The sequence below is a fragment of the Malania oleifera genome, chromosome 11, assembly GCF_029873635.1.
Source record: "Malania oleifera isolate guangnan ecotype guangnan chromosome 11, ASM2987363v1, whole genome shotgun sequence".
Taxonomy (NCBI): Eukaryota; Viridiplantae; Streptophyta; class Magnoliopsida; order Santalales; family Ximeniaceae; genus Malania; species Malania oleifera.
The window spans coordinates 74,828,486-74,845,173 of NC_080427.1; the positions used below are offsets into that span (position 1 = coordinate 74,828,486).

Here is a 16,688-nt window from a genome sequence, read left to right on the forward strand (position 1 = left end):
GACAGTGTCAAGTAAATGTTTCAGCCTTACTGTGCTTAAAGCTTATTCTTTTGTTGTTGACAATGCAGAGGCATTTGCTGTTTGTGAGGATTATTCCCCACCAGAAGGATTTAATGAGAAAGATTTGCATTGCCTCCTCGAGAAGGTGGGGAGTCCCTCAGGTGGAGAAGATCTTGGTAAGTTTAATGTTTAATGTTGCATAGAAGCTTTTCTGTACTTAGAAGATCCACTTTTGGCATCTCCGTATTAATGTATTTTTATTATTTTTGCCGCTCAAAACAAACTGGTGTTACATATAGTGAGCTTAGTACATATTTTATTATTGCACAACTTTTAATTGCATTCTTCACAATATGTCCTTTTTTGACATAGAATTTGCGGTAACCTTTGTCTTTAATTAATGAATTTATTATCTGGCCTTCAAAGCTTATGGACAAACAGTCATGTGTCCTGTCTCTTTGTTTCTTTTAAAGGATAATTTATTCTTGATTGTCTTCCCAGGTGTTGTAATTGTATTTTCTTTATCTCAAGTCCTTTCGTTTTTTTCTTTTTTAATGTTACTCAAGTCCTTTTGTTTGAAAGCTCTCGTTGTGATGCATTTAGTGTCTTAATTCTTTCCGCACATAGCCAGTCCCAAGCCTTGCATAAAGGAGGACTGCATTAGGTAGCTAGCACACCCAATTTTCCGATTGGGCGGTTCGATCTGTGATTTATCATTCATGAACTTTGATAAAATCCTTCCATTTAGCATAAAATTTGTTCTCTCCATGAAATGAATATTTAAGGGTTCTCATTGAGGTGTCCATAGTGATGTGTTCCACTTTTACTGCCTAGCTATAGTGAAAAATGTTACAGAGATAATTTAGGATAATTAGGCTGTAAATAATTTAGTTTAGTTAAAATATTTTAGTTTATATTTAGATTGTATATAGCAGAAAATTAGGCTGTAAATAATGCTGAAAATCTGGCAGCATTTAGGTACTGAAAATGTGCTGAAAATTAGGCAACAACTATGTAAATTTCTTCTATATATAATGAAAGCAAACCCGATGTAAAGGGCATTCAGACCAAAATTAACTAGTGGTATCAGAGCCGACCGTTCGTAACTCTGAGTGAGCGACATCGTAAAAAAAAAAAGTCAATGCATGAAGCTAATTGTCCTGACGTGCTAATAGTTGAGGACCAAGTGTGTGACCAAGGCCATAAGGATCATCTCGGCTTGGAAGATGGATCCGAATAGGGTCAAGACGTGGGAAGTAGGATTGGTAAGACCCACTTGAGTAACTGTTGGAGAGTTGGGCTTACTCCCATAAGGGAGATGGTTTCCGTTTAAGGGGGAGCAGTTGGAACTCACAAGTGAGGGGGAGATTGTTGAGAATTCCACTTGTGAGTTTGTCCCACATTGAAAAGATTGAGGAGATGATAGGTGCTTATATACATGGTTGGGCCCAAGACCTAATAAGCTTAAGCTTTTGGGTCAAGTTGGTGTTCACCCATGCGTATCAAACCTATCTATGGACTCCTCTGGTGCTAACAAATGGTATGAGAGCCCCTCTTTTGATTTCGTCATTTTGATCTTAATCACTGGGTGCGATTCTCATCGCTGCTTTTTTTTTTTTTTTAAATTTCTCTCGGTTTCAACAAGTTCTTTCTTACTTTTCATGGGCTTTGACCTTCTTTGTGGTGTCCACTTTGATGGTTTTGTTGGGGGTTGCCGGAATTTTTTTAAATTGCGCACGTTGTCCATGGTTGCGGGCTACTCATCTCAGTCTTTTTCTCGTGGTGGCTGTCGGTAGTTTCTGTAGTGGTCAGCAGCTTCGACTTCTCCTGGTGTGATCGACGAAGGTGCTGTGTTTCTTTGTCTACTACGTTGTTTTTCACATAGGGCGGATATTTCGAGACTGGCTTCTGTGTTTGATATGGGTTTTTATTTTATTTTATTTTATTATATTTTATTTCTATTTTTAAATTTGTGCAGGGCTTTTGTAATCTGGTTGTCTGTGGACCTCTTATTATTTGGATTTGGGCCTGATTTGAGTTAGGCTTGCCATTTATTTGGTTGACTGCTTGGGCTTATTTTTTTAGTGCCTTTCATCATGTCTATTGAAAGGACTATTGTTTGATTTACTGGAAAGAATTTCTCTATGTGGGAATTCCAGTTTAAAATGTTCTTGAAAGGGACCGAATTATAAAATCATATTGATAGTTTTGCTCAAGTTCTCACTGATGAAAAAAAATTTGCACAATAGGAGGTCAAGGATGCTAAGGTTATCTCTTGGTTGTTGGGGATGATTTAGTCTCACCTTGTGACCAATCTTAGTTGTTTTACTACAACTCAGGCTATGTGGGATTATCTCCACCGTATTTACCACAAAGATCACAGTGCTCGGAAGTCGGAAGTTTAAATTGGAGTTGGAAATTAGTAATTACAGTCAAGGCAATTTAACTTTTGAACAATTTTATTCTGGTTTTATTAATCTTTGGAACGAGTATTCTTTTACTGTTCATGCTAAGGTTTCCCCTATGGCACTTGCGACTCTTCAAGCGGTTCATACTGAGAGTCAACACGATTAGTTTTTGATGAAACTTCAACCTGAATTTGAGCTTGGTTGAGCAAGTTTATTGAATCGTAATCTGGTTCCTTCTTTTGATATTTGTTTGGGAGATTTATTGCGTGAAGAGCAGCGGTTATCCACTTAGATGGGTATGACTTCTGAGAAGGTATTTTTTGAGGCCATGAATGTAGCATATGCTGCACAAGGGAGAGGGAAGAACAAGTTGCAGTGTTTTAGTTCCAAGGAGTTTTGGTCATATTGCTCGCAACTGTCCTAAGAAAGTTTGTAACTACTGCAAGAAAGAAGGCCATATCATCAAAGACTGTCGAGTGCGGCCTTAAAATTGCCAATCCCAAGCTTTTTAGGCTGCTGTTCAGTCCTCTTCTTCTTCTTCTTCTTTTGCGCCACCCACTATAAGCTCTAATTCGTTTGTTCTCACACTAGCAATGGTCCAACAGATGATTGTGTCTGCTTTTACGGCCTTAGGCCTGCAAGGTACGATTACTAATTCAACTTCTTGGATTGTTGATTCGGGCACTTCTAATTATATGACTGGTAATATGACGGGTCTCCATGGTGTCCGTAAGTATAGAGGCACGCAAAATATTCAGATTGTTGATGACAGTACTCTTCCAATTACTGCTGTTTGTAATCTGGGCTCTTCATTACGCGATGTTTTTGTCTCACTTGGATTGTCTACCAATTTGATTTCTGTTGGACAATTGGTAGATAATAATTGTGACGTTCATTTATCTCGTGGTGGTTGTCTTGTGTAGGATCAGGTGTCGGGGACGGTGATCGGGAAGGGGCCTAAAGTGGGACGTTTATTTCCTTTATAGTTTTCTATTCCTAATGTTGTGTCTTTTGCTTGTCGACTACTGGCAATAATAATGAAGTTTGACATAAGAAATTGGGTCATCCTAATTCTGTTGTCTTGGCTCATCTTATGAAACATGGTTTTTTGGGCAATATAGATTCCTTTCCATCTTCTCCTGTATCTTTTGATTGTGCTACTTGTTGTCTTGGTAAAAGTAAAACTTTATCTTTTCCTGCGCAGGGTAATCGTTCTTTAAATTGCTTTGAGATTGTGCATACTGATGTTTGGGGTGTGAGTCTTGTTATTTCTCATGGTCAATATCATTATTTTGTGACGTTTATTGATGATTATAGTCGATACACTTGGATATATTTTCTCCGCTCTAAAGCTGAAATGTTTTTTGTTTTTCAAAAATTTGTTGCGTTTGTCGAGAGACAGTTCTGTACTTGTATCAAAACTTTATGCTCCGATTCATGGGGGGAGTACATGTCTCATTCTTTTCAGAATTTTGTTCAACAAAAGGGGATCATTACCCAGCGTTCTTGCCCTTATACCCCTCAACAAAATGGAGTCGCTGAGCGTAAGAATCATCATCTCTGAGATGTCGTTTGTACTTTGTTTATTGGTTCTTTTGTACAATTGATCAATCGTTTGCCTACTGCCACTCCAAATTATGATTCTTCCTATTTTCGATTATTTGGCATATCTCGAGTATCAATCCTTTCATACTTTTGGGTGTGTTTGTTTTGTTCATCTACCACCTATTGAACGTCACAAGCTTGCTGCTCAGTTTGCTACGTGTGCCTTTATGGGGATATAGTCATATCTAGAAAGGATTTGTTTGTTATGATGCTCATGCAAATAAATTCTAGATCTCCTGGAATGCGATTTTCTTCGAGAATCAATATTTCCTTTAGTCTCAGGTTATTTTTGATACTCCTATTACCGTTCTTCCCGATTTTGATGATGTGTCTTCTTCTATTGAGCTATTTAAACCAAGTGTGGTGTATCATCGATGTTCTCCACCTTCTTCAACGCCCCTTCCAGACATTGATCTGTCATTTAATTCTGCGGCCACCCAAGCATGTTGGCAGCAGTCCATGTAAGAAGAAATCCAAGCTCTTCAAGATAATCACACTTGGGATTTTGTGACTTGTCCCTCTAGTGTCAAACCTATTGGTTGTAAATGGGTGTACTCGGTCAAGTTTCGGTTTGATGGGTCACTGGACAAATATAAGGCCCGTCTCGTGGCTCTTGGGAATTGACAGAAGTATGGTATTGATTATGAAGAGACCTTTGCACTTGTGCGGACTATCTTGGCACTTGCTGCATTGTAGGGGTGGTCTCTCTGGCAGATGGATGTGAAGAATGCTTTTCTACATGGGGATTTGAAGGAATAAATCTATGTCTCCACCTCCCGGCATGTTTGCTTCACTTTCCTCAATGGTTTGTCGGCTACGCCGATCCTTGTATGGACTGAAACAGGCTCCGCGTGCATGGTTTGATAAATTTCGCTCTACCCTGCTTGCTTTTCATTTTACAAAGAGTCAGTTTGATTCCTCTCTTTTTCTTCACAAGACTCTGGAGGAATTGTATTGCTTTTGGTATGTCTTGATGACATTGTGATTACTAGTTCTGATGCTGAGTTAATTATGCAATTACAACATCTCAAGGCCTCTTTTCACGTGAAAGATCTTGGTTCCCTGCAGTACTTTCTTGGACTTGAGGTGCATCTCAACACTGTTATGTTGTTACACCGGCACAAATACACAAAGAAAGTGATTTCATTGGCTGGCCTCCAATCGGGTAACTCTGTTCTTACTCCCTTGGAGGTAAATCTTAAGCTTCGTCAAGAGGAAGGCGAGCTTCTATTAGGTCCATCCTTGTATCGGCAGCTTGTTGGGAGTTTGAACAACTTAACGATTACTCGTATTGATATTTCTTTTGCTATGCAGCAAGTCGATCAATTTAAGCAGACTTCACGACATCTTCATTTAGCCGCTGTCTACTGCATTATCCGATATCTGAATGGCACCTCTACATGGGGGTTGTTCTTTCCTAAGGAATCTTCTTTACAGTTGGTGGGGTATAGTGATGCTGATTGGGCCGGATGTGCGGATACTCTTTGCTGTGTTACTGGATAATGCATGTTCTTAGGCAATGCACTCATTTCTTGGAAGAGTAAGAAGCAAGACAGAGTTTCCAAGTCCTCCACTGAGTCTGAGTATCGTGCTCTGTCTTCCACATGCTCTGAGATCACATAACTTGGTTTTTTTCAGCTTCATTCCACTCCTCTTCATGCTGATAATATCAGTGCTATTCAGGTCACCGCTAATCCTGTCTTCCATGAGCGTACGAAGCATGTCGAAGTCGATTGCCATTCCATACATGAATCCTTTGACAAACAAGTGATTACTCTTCCTCACATTTCCACCGTACGTCGAATTGCAGACATATTCACTAAATGATGGGGATCAACATGCACCTCTAGTATCTTTTGCGGATAATGTGACACGTGGACGACCGCCTGAAGTCCACCATTGATGTGAACTTTATTTGCAGCAATTGAAGCTTATCTTAGAAGCTTGCTTGGAAAGAGGATGACAACTTGCAAGTCAAGAGTCTTGGGTTTTCAAGAAGCATTTATTTCATTTTAAGTTTTTAGACTCCACTATCATACTTATTCTAGTTTCTAGGCACCTATTTCCTATGACAAACTATTTCTTAGGAACCTCATTACCTATATTTTAAATGTTTTATTTTACTTTTGTATTTTCTTTAATGTTTTAAGAAGCCATGCTCAAGTCATGTGCATGTAAGGCTATAAATATGCCATCACTTGTATTGTAAACGGCATCTTGCATTATCAATTAAAAAAAAGAAGCTTTTGCTTGAACTGGTGAATCTTGTTCCTCTCCTTGTGAGTGAGTAGTGTGAGGCTACGTTTCTTCTCCTCGGAGATTGGGTGGTGAGAGACCACGACAACATCAACGTCATCATCAACACTACACACCCACTCCTTTTTCATAGCTCACAGCCACAACCACAACCACCTCAAGCTTCATTCTTGTCTCAAGATTGCTAAGGATCAACAAGCTTGATCGTGGTGCGATCAAGTACTTGAGTGTCTTGGTGTTTGACATTCCGAACCTTTTGGAAAGCTCATTTTAACTCCTTGTTTGTGACCATCTAAAACAGTCCCTAAAGGTACTTTGTAAGCCTTGAAACTCTACTCGAATCCTTGATTGAAAAACGTTGTTCATTGTCTTTGAATCTTCCTAGATTTTCTACATGAACATGCTTGCTAGAACCATGCTTAGGGATATTTGATTTGTACGTTGGGACTTGTAATCTAAGACTTCTAAAATAACATTTTTAAAGTGAACTTGATTACTTGAATGAAATAATCAACTAAGGGCTTTTGAACCAAATCATATATGCTTTCAAAATCTCAACAACTTGTGATGATTAGAATATGTGTGTGATGTTCATGCTTGGTTAATTCAATTCTTCTCATAGATTATGATATTCTGTGTGTGCTACAAAGAGGGTCAACCGTAGGACTAGGGCTACTTAGAACCGTCCTACATCACTAAAGCTCTTTCACGGCACCAGCATCAGTTCTTGGTTGACAAATTAATGCTTCTTTATCTACCAGCATCAATTTGAGGGGGGATGTTATGAGATAATTTAGGATAATTAGGCTGTAAATAATTTAGTTTAGTTGAAATATTTTAATTTATATTTATATTGTATATAGCAGAAAATTAGGCTGTAAATAATGCTGAAAATCTGGCAGCATTTAGGCGCTGAAAATGTGCTGAAAATAGGCTGTAAATAATGCTAAAAATCTGGCAGCATTTAGGTGCTGAAAATGTGCTGAAAATTAGGCAACAACTATGTAAATTTCTTCTATATATAATGAAAGCAAACCCGATGGAAAGGGCATTCAGACCAAAATTAACAAAAAATATGCTCTAGGTTGTCACTGCAAAGTGATATGCTATATTGGCACCTGGTTATGGTGTCAAATATTCAAGTGCTCTCACATAATTTTGGACTTGGGTGGGTAGTGAAGACACTAGGAGACTGGGGTTAGATTAGCAACATAGAACCCTTACTCAAAAGCATGGAGTTAGTTGACACAATGATTAGAAGAACAATTAATACAATTTGGCTTCAAGAAGCTAAGTGGGCAGGGATTAAAGTAATAGAAATTAAAAGTCATGATTTAAACTTTAGAACATTGCAAAAGAAAAACATAAGAATGGGGTAGGTGGTATTTTGAGTCGCTATGAAAGATAAGTTTTCCCCTTGCAACTCTTTGATGTTGGTTTGAAAAAATTAAACTTTTTGAGTGTTTGGCATATATTTTAGTTTGGGAAAAAATCTAGTTATTTTTGAATTGCCAATGTGTTTATGGTTCTATACTCGAAGGTTGATTGGTGATCCTTATCAACACTTAAATTGTGTCGTATGTGTTAAGCATGTTCCTTTTGAGTCCGGATCAAATTCTCCTTTTGGGAAGGAAGAAGGGAGAAAGAGCACTTCTTCCATTAACATGCCAAGCTAAAGGGCAGAATTGATCAACTACCTTTTCCTTTTGTATGAAATTCCCAGAAAAGTGGTTGAATGGGCAGATTGACAACTGAACTCTTATTTGGAAGCCTTACGACTGCTACTGTAACAACCCGGCCCTTTACACGGACTTAGGTGTCACTCACATACATCAAATACCTATACCTGTTCAAGATATGGAAACAACCGGCCCTAAACAGGGGCGTACGAGTGTAAATCATACATAATCATGATGTAAATGTCGCGGAAAAACATAAACATCCATTGGGATTACTACTAGCCTTATACCAGAGTTCACTAATACATCCATAATTTACATACATTCGGACTTAGAGTAATCGTCATATTACAACCCTCCAAAAAGGGCTTTCATCAAGTTTAGTACAAAATTTAGATGCTTACGTAAGCTAACCAAAATAACCTCCCCAGTCCCTTTATCTACTAGGACCGACGCACGGACGGACCTGAAAACAATGGTTGTAAGATAGGGTGAGACACCTCTTAGTAAGGAAGAAGGAGGTACAACAGTGTGTGACTGCATACATGCATATTTTCATTCAACATCTGGAATATAAATCAAATATTTTCAATACAGTAATGCATCAGGTATATCATTATTCATATTACAAAATTCCCACATCTGTCTTTCGACCATTTAATGATTTATCAGATGACCAACAGTAAAATATCCCTCTAACCAGTTTTACCCCGTGGGTCGGGTTGTGCACTGATACTCGTCCAATGCCCTGTTCGTGCAGGCACTGTCGAGTACCTATATACGATCCGACTGCCTCCATTGGCCCAATATCAACCAATGGTTTCACCCTGCTAGCCGACCATCTTGGTACCCACATCGTTTAGTACGTGTGGTTGCACGTGTACATCTAGCTACGATATCGTGCCGTATCATATAACAATGGTTTCATTTCACCCTGCAAAGAAAGTATTTTTCAACCCTCCCGGGACTCTCAAGCTGTGGTTCCGTGTATCATAAATTCAATTTATACAAATATGATTTTATCTCCCATAATCTATATCAATAGTATAGAAATAATTCCATCGGGTTCAAACCGGCATCTTTCCACTCAGTTTACCCCTCTTTGTTTACTGATGCGGCTCGGTGTATCACCAGCCTCTGTTTATCACATTATCAGTATAACAAATTGGAATTTCATTCCCATATTCTATATCAGTAGTATAAAAAATACATTCATTTCTATTTCAACATATATCACACAAGTTTAATACAAAAACTCGCTAAATGATAGAAATTCAATATACATAGTTTAACTAAATAAATAAAGGAATCAAGCCTCTCCTACTATAGTATAAACACAAATAACGATGTTTGTAAAATTTGGAGATCATACGTCGAAATCCTTGTTTTTACCAAAAACCGTAAAATCATCAAACCGGCATCTCTGTTCGGTAGAATTTCACAAATAAGCAGTTAAATCATAAATAATAACATAAACTAGCTTTTTAGCGGTTTAGTTTTCCAAAATAGCTGTTGTAATCAAGTTCCCCTTACCTTATATTCGAAATGAAACTTCGTACGAAAACGGTCCAAAACGACAACCTGAGATCCCGAAAACCTAAAATTACAGAACATAACCTTACTATGTTTTCTACTGCTATCCAAATATCCAATCAAAATTAGGATCAGATTCCTACCTCGATTCTTGGGAAAACCCGAAACTCTCCAAAACGACGATTCGATTCACTAAAAGTGTAGAGTTTCCTCTTTTGATCCACGCAGTACCCTCCGTTTTTGGAAACGGATGATGAACGGAGAAGGATCTTAGAGAGAGAGAGAGAGAGAGAATGAGAGAATGAGAGAGAATAAGAGAATTTATAGAATAAATCCTAACTTAGCCCTTAAGTAATCTAAATAAATATCTCCTCCAAGATATTTATATATAAATATCTCAAAATATCTCTTTTCAAAATATCTTCTCCAAAATATCTTTTTTTTTTTTTTTTTTTGGGGTCGGGTTACTATAGCTACGGGTAGCTCTCAATAGTGAATGTCAATCCCCTCACTATGGTGCCATCATACTCAAAGATTGATTGGTGATCCTTTCCCTGAGCTCTCTAGCAAGTCTAATCAATAAACCAACGAGGCTTCTTGCAAGAGTTCCAAGTGATGTGGGATACCAAGGAAGTGGTAATGGAGTAGCTGTCAAAGTTTGTAATGTGCGTTCATTCTATAGTTAGGGTTGAGGGGAAAGTCTTCAACACTTGTATTGACCCTGCAATGTTTGGGATCTTAGAACTATGTAGGGAAGCATATTTCCTTCATCTTGCTAATGATAGAGGAGTTTATGCGAGTTACAAAAACATTGGGGGTGATTTGCAAAGGAAGTTGAGGATTTGAAGTGGTGAGTCAGCGGGATTTGCTTTGCAAAAGAGGAGGGCAGGTTTCTTTTAGGTTGTGGTTAAATAGGAAGGGGATCTCTACCTTGAGAAACTTTTTGAAAGTGGGTGTGGGCAAGCTCTACGCATCCTTGAGGGCAAGCAAAGTGATGGATGGCAAAGCTTCCTTGAAGCTCTATTGAGGTTGGCTGCAAAGGTGATCTTGAAAATCCTAGATTTGATGTGCAGATTGCAATTCTTCGAACATCACTTGACATGCGAAGTAAGAGATGATGTAGAGTGTGTTCCTCGGTTCTCAAAGAATTGCTCTTTCACCGATGTTGTCACAGTAGCGCTAAGGAGGGGGAGGAGGATCTTCAGTAGGAGCGTAGTCCATTATTCCGGGGTAGGAGATGACTTCATTTGCCATTCTTGGATTATGATTTAGTTTCCCATTTTAAATATGGTTTTGGGCAAGCAAGCATTGGGCCTTACCATAGTGGGCCAAGCAAGGTCATTTCCAAGTGGGTTGTTAAGGACAAGGATTTAATTAGATCTAGCCGATGTCAGGGGGTTGACTTGAGACCTTAGTTTAAAGGGGTTGGACTTGCATAAACTAGGCCCTATTAGTAAAGGAAACATGGGCTGTGTTTTGGGGTGGAACGATGATTCTTTAAAAGAAACTAGACATTTGGGGAAGAGTGTTCAATTGTTCTCTGACATTCTGCAAGGGGGATGTAGATGTTTTAAAAGCACAATAAGGGGTCTTTGCACTCTGTTCCTAAGCCTACTACTGAAATGGTGGACTTCTAAAAAAAAAAAAAAAAAAAATTCTTTTGATGTTTGGAGGGATAAAGATGAAGAGGCTGCTGTACCTTTGGTTACTTTTAAATTGGGAAATGATATTCTTCCCCTTCTTGTTCAGCTCGTTCTTTCTTTGATCTGTTATGCCATTGGGAGGGTTTTGTTGAGGGTAGTGCTTTTAGATTTTGTCTACGGGTTAGGAAGGGAGACTATAGAGACCCAAACAACCTCCTGGATTACTTGGGCTTGAAATTGGTGACTCCTACAAGGGTTGAGGTGAGGTTGGGCTTGAGTCCTAGAATGTATAAGAGAAGGTTCAAAACTGAAAAATCTTTCTCTTCTATCAGTTATAGGAGTGGAAAGAGTGTCAGTGAGGGAGGTAAACACGTTAGATTATAAAGATTGTCAATTGGAATGTTAGATGTCTATGGGATTTTAGGAAGAGAAGCTTGATTAGGGAGGTTTTGCTTTGATCTTCACCCACTATTGTAATGAGCTAGGATTCCAAACTTGACATAGTTGACCCTTTTTTTGGGGGGCGGGGGGGGGGGGGGGGGGGGGGGGTGTTAGAGATATTTAGTAAGGGAGTTGTATGGATTGGGCTTCCGTACCTTCTCAAGGTGACAAGGATCAGCATGCTCCACCTATCTTATTTTTAGATGTTGTGACACGTGGACGACTTCCGGATGTCCACATTTCTTTTGTTGATATGCTGACACATCGAGGACCTCCAGATGTCCACATCAGCTCATGATTATTTTGATAATGTTTGAAGACTTTTTAGTGTGAGAAAGACCCCAGTAGAGATGCCAAAGACTGAGTTCAAGACCCATGTGGGCCCCACACGGTTCCATTGGGCCCCACACGGAATTGGGTCTTCCTTTGACTTTTGTTTTATATTTAATTTGTAATCTTGCAAGACAACTTGCTTGCATGTGTATGTTAGGAAATTGTGTTAGTGTGTCTAGTGAGTTGGAGTGTTAGTAAGTTGTGCTTGGTATTTATTGTGTCTAGAAAGTTGGAGCATTTATTTTGTTAGTAGCTTATAAGAGTAATTAATGTGTCTAGTAAGTTGGTGTCTTTATTATTTGTGTCTTCCATGCTTGTGTGGGAATTGTTAGTTGTTTAATGTCTTTGTCCCCCCATGCTAGCTATATATATACCCCTTCATTGTAAGAACTATGTAGAGAGAAAAGTATTGACATTAAAAGGAAATTCCTTTGTTGAAGCTTGTTAAGCTTTGTCCAATCCTTGTGATTGTGTAGTGAGAGGCTATGTTGTTCTCCTCGGAGATCAGGTGGTGAGAGACCACTATTCTATCCAGCGACTCCATTCCTATCCCACCTATACGACTTCCCTCCATCACCCACACGGTCATCACCAAGTTACACCCTGAGGCCACAAATCCATCATTTCATTTGCTGAATACATATCCATATTTCAAAGTGTGCACGAAGAACTACTATCCTCCAACGCATCCCCATGGCCACACCAAAATACCCCCCACATGGCCACTTTCCCTCCATTACATTGCTGCGTTTTTCTCGGTGTTTCAAAGCTTGTTCCAAGGAATTTTTTGGCGTGGTCTAAGACTTGTGTTGAACAACGTCAAGCATCCATAGATTCTCGTGGTAACTTTAGTTTCTATTTGAACCCCTATTATATCTTACAGCCCCTACTATTACTAAACCTTAGTTTCAAATTCTGCATTTTCATATTTGATAAACCCTTTACCTAAAATTCTGAATTCCAAAACTTGAATAGCATATCTGAATCCTTAGACTTTCAATATTACTGGTTGCTAGTCTAAAATTCTAAATCAATTGTGGAATACTGCTGTGCTAAACACAGAACTTATTTCTTGAAATATTGAAATAACTTCTTTGTTGCATATAGCTCGATTCCTTTGTGAAAGAACTCTTGGGACTTATTTTAGAACAACATCATAAACCCTGTCAAAATCCCAAAACATGTGAAATGTCCTCTGGTTTATTGTATTTATGTTCGGATAATTAAATTCTTAATTTAAAGTGTATTGAGTGTACGTGCTTGTGAGGGTTGAACCGTAGGACTAGGCTACCCTTTCTCGTCCTACATCACAGGGTTTGGCCGACTACATCACAAGTTATCCTCGCTGTTTCCAGAGTGGGTAGTCTCGTAGGTTTTTTCTCCCTCTCTGTCTTCTAAGAAGTGAAAGGTTAGGGCCAATGGTGGGTTTCTTCAGTGTATGGTCCTTCTAGAGCAACTTCTAGGCGTTCTTTTTAGGATGAGCTGTTTTTGGCTTCTGCGCCCCTAGATGGATTTTGGGAAGTGATTTTAATGTTGTTAGGTTTCCGAGGGGAAGAAGGTGGGAGGTAGGGTTAATGCTACATTGCAGAATTTTAATATGCTCACTAGGGAGTGTGGTTTGAGAGATCTTCCTTTGGGGAATGCTAATTTTACTTGGTCTGTGGGTGGAGCTAGGGCGGTGGCCAGTAGGCTCAATATGTTTTTGTTTTGTAGCGAGTGGAAGGGTGAGTTTCCTAATTTCTCCCGTCTTGTTTTACTTGGACCAACATCCAATCACTTTCCTATCTCGTTGGAATCAAGTAAAGTTTCTTGAGGTCTTATTCTCTTTATGTTTGAAAATATGTGACTAAATCATGACTCCTTTCAGCCTAATTCATGGAATGAGGAAGTGAAGAGGGGTTGGGAAGGATTTAGGTTTATGAGTAAGTTGAAGAGGCTGAAAGAGAAGTTGAAAGAGTGGAATAGGGAGGAATTTTAGAGATATAAGGCTTACAAAGGCTAGCATTTTAGGCGAGTTGGACGTGTTAGATAGGAAAGAAGAAGAAGTTAATCTTTCAGGGGGCGAGGAGGTGAGAAGGGTGGTTTTTAAAGTAATGAGAAGTTGGAGGCAAAAGATGAAGTTTAAATGGATTAAAGATGGTGAATGCAATTTTATATTTTTTCCATAGGATAGAAACTGGGAAAAAGAGGAAGAATTTGATTAGGGAGTTGGATGTGGGTGGGATGAGATTATTTTCTTGTCCTAGTCGGATTGCCTCCAAGATAATCAAGTTTTATTATGATTAGTACACTGAGGTGGATGTTTGAAGACCAATGATGGAGGGTTTAGAGTGGGATCATTATTTGGAGATAAGGTGGCTTGGTTGGAGAGACCTTTTGAGGAGGAAGTGAGGCTACTATCTTTGGGATGGAGAGGGATAAAGCTCTAGTGCTGGATGGATTCAATTTGGTCTTATTTCAAGATTGTTGGGAGGTGATTAAAGATGACTTGCTTAAGGTTTTTAATGATTTTTATTGGAATGGGATTTTGAGCAAAATTCACTTTTATAACTTTGTGCCAAAGAAAAGTAGGTTTATAAGTCTATCAAGACCATAGAGTATAAACCTATTAGTCTAGTTTTTAGTGTTTATAAGATTATCACCAAAGTACTAGCTAATAGGTTGAGTGTTGGTCTTGATAAGGCTCAAAGTGCATTCATGGGGGATCTAATTATTGTGGATGCTATTTTAATATCTGATAGAGTTTGTAAAGGATATTCAAAGAAGTAGGAGTTTATCTTTAAATTGGATTTTGAGAAAGCTTACTATAGTGTGAGTTGGAATTTTTTGGATAAGATTTTTGTAAGGGGTTTGGAAAGAGATGGCTTTAGTGGTTGAGGGGTTGTATGTCTAATGTGATATATTTGGTTTTTTAGTGAATGGCAAGCCTAATTCTTGGTTTAGGACATCAAGGGGGATTGGACAAGGTGACCCTCTTTCCCCTTTTTTGTCCATTTTGGTGGCCAATGTTTTGAGTAGGTTGGTTGATAGGGAAGTGGATAGGTAGGGGGTGATGGTTTCTCACCTTCAGTTTTCTTATGATACAATCTTCTTCCTAGTGGACCATAGACCTTTTTTTCTTTTTTGAATATTTTGGGTATTTTCCATATTATTGAGAGGGTTTCTAGGCTTAAGATTAACATGGGGAAGGGTGGGATTGCTGTTCTTATGTATTTAATGCTTGGATATTCATGTATAGAAGTTATAAGACGATTAGTGGAAAAGTTTAGTTAAAAGTAGAGGGATGGGCACATAGCTTTTTTATTTACCTATAGAAAGCCTATGATAGTATACCTAGGTATTGGGCAGTTCTATGGTGGGTCAAGAAAAAAGAGGGCATTTAGTTGGTATATAGATTATGTATAATAGAGTAATAATTAGTGTTGGAACTACTAGTGGAGAGTCTAGGTATTTCCAATCATAATAGTTGTATATCAAGGATCTGCTTTGAGTTTGTAACTTTTCTCATTAGTGATGGATGACCTTATTAGGAATATCTAAAATGAGGTTTCATGGTGTGTTGTTGTTTGTAGATTATATTGCTTGAATGATGAAACCAAAGGAGTAAACTCTAAGTTGAATTATTCTAATAAGCTTGGGAATCTAGAGGTTTTAATATAACTATAAAGAAGACAACAAATTAAATGTAGTCTTACTCATTTTATGAGGAATGTCTAAGAAAAGATTAGATTTCTATTCAATAAATTATTAGCATATTCGATACCTTGAACCTATTATGCAATCTGGAGGAGAAATTGAAAAATTTGGGAACATTTCATATGACCACCACCATCTCTAATTGAGGATTTGGATTTTGGAGGAAATTCCTATTTTTAAGGAAATGAACTGGGTAAATTGCAATGCTGTAAGGATGGGATTTTTCCTATTCCTGTGGTGGAAATTGGTGGGTAGGATGTAGAAGCCCAACGACCATTGATAGGATGTGGTTGTGGCTGTCTGGTCCTGTTTGGATGAGGGCACAAGAAAGGTAAAGAAAGGCCAATGGGATAGCAAACTTCTAGTGTTCTATGAATTACAATGGCGAATGATTAAAGAGGGTTTTCATAGCTAGTATTTGTTACTTATTCTTCTTTTTTCTTTTTTGTTTGCTTTTTTTTTTTAAAAAAAATTTCTTTTGGTTGTTTTTCTTCTTTTTGAGGATTTCATGTCCTCTCTAAGATTGTAATATTCTTCCTTAATATATATGTATTTTTCCATGAAAAAGAGTCAAAGCAGGTAAGAATTTTTTTTCCCCATGTGTGTTGTATGATTGGAGAATAGTCTTAAAATTAAGCGGAAAGTTCTATACGACGGCTATAAGACTGACTGATATATGTGGATCAAAATGTTGTGCAGTTAAGAAACAACATTGAGGACGTTAATGTGAATAAGTGGTCTAAGTATAAAAGATAAATTAAGGAATGGGTCTATTTTGTGGTAAGTTAGGCTTAACACCTATAGAAGATGATGATAAGATTAAAGGTGGTTGAAATGGTTTGGGCACTTGCAATTCGATATAAATACATTAGAGAGGAGTGAGCTAGTTAATAATAATGGCACTGCCTGGGAGATGGGTAAACCTAGAAGAACTTGGACTGAAGTATTAAGGATTTGATAGTCCTCCAATTGTTGAAGGATTCATGTAGCCAACCCCAAAGGTTTGGTTTTTGTTAAATCCTTGTTTCTGAAAATTCAAAATAACTCAGTAAGCAAACTTCCACATTGCTCATTGGATTTCATTGGAAGCACTA

At 38.2% G+C, this 16,688-nt stretch overlaps 1 protein-coding gene across 1 annotated transcript in view; it reads left to right on the plus strand.

Annotated features, from left to right (window-relative positions):
• Nucleotides 1-16,688, plus strand: part of LOC131168418 (putative tRNA (cytidine(32)/guanosine(34)-2'-O)-methyltransferase) — a 47,147-nt gene that overhangs the window by 28,639 nt on the left and 1,820 nt on the right. The window contains exon 11 of the mRNA XM_058127819.1: nucleotides 69-176. Within this exon, the coding sequence (XP_057983802.1) occupies nucleotides 69-176 (108 nt within the window). The remainder of the gene's footprint in view (nucleotides 1-68; nucleotides 177-16,688) is intronic.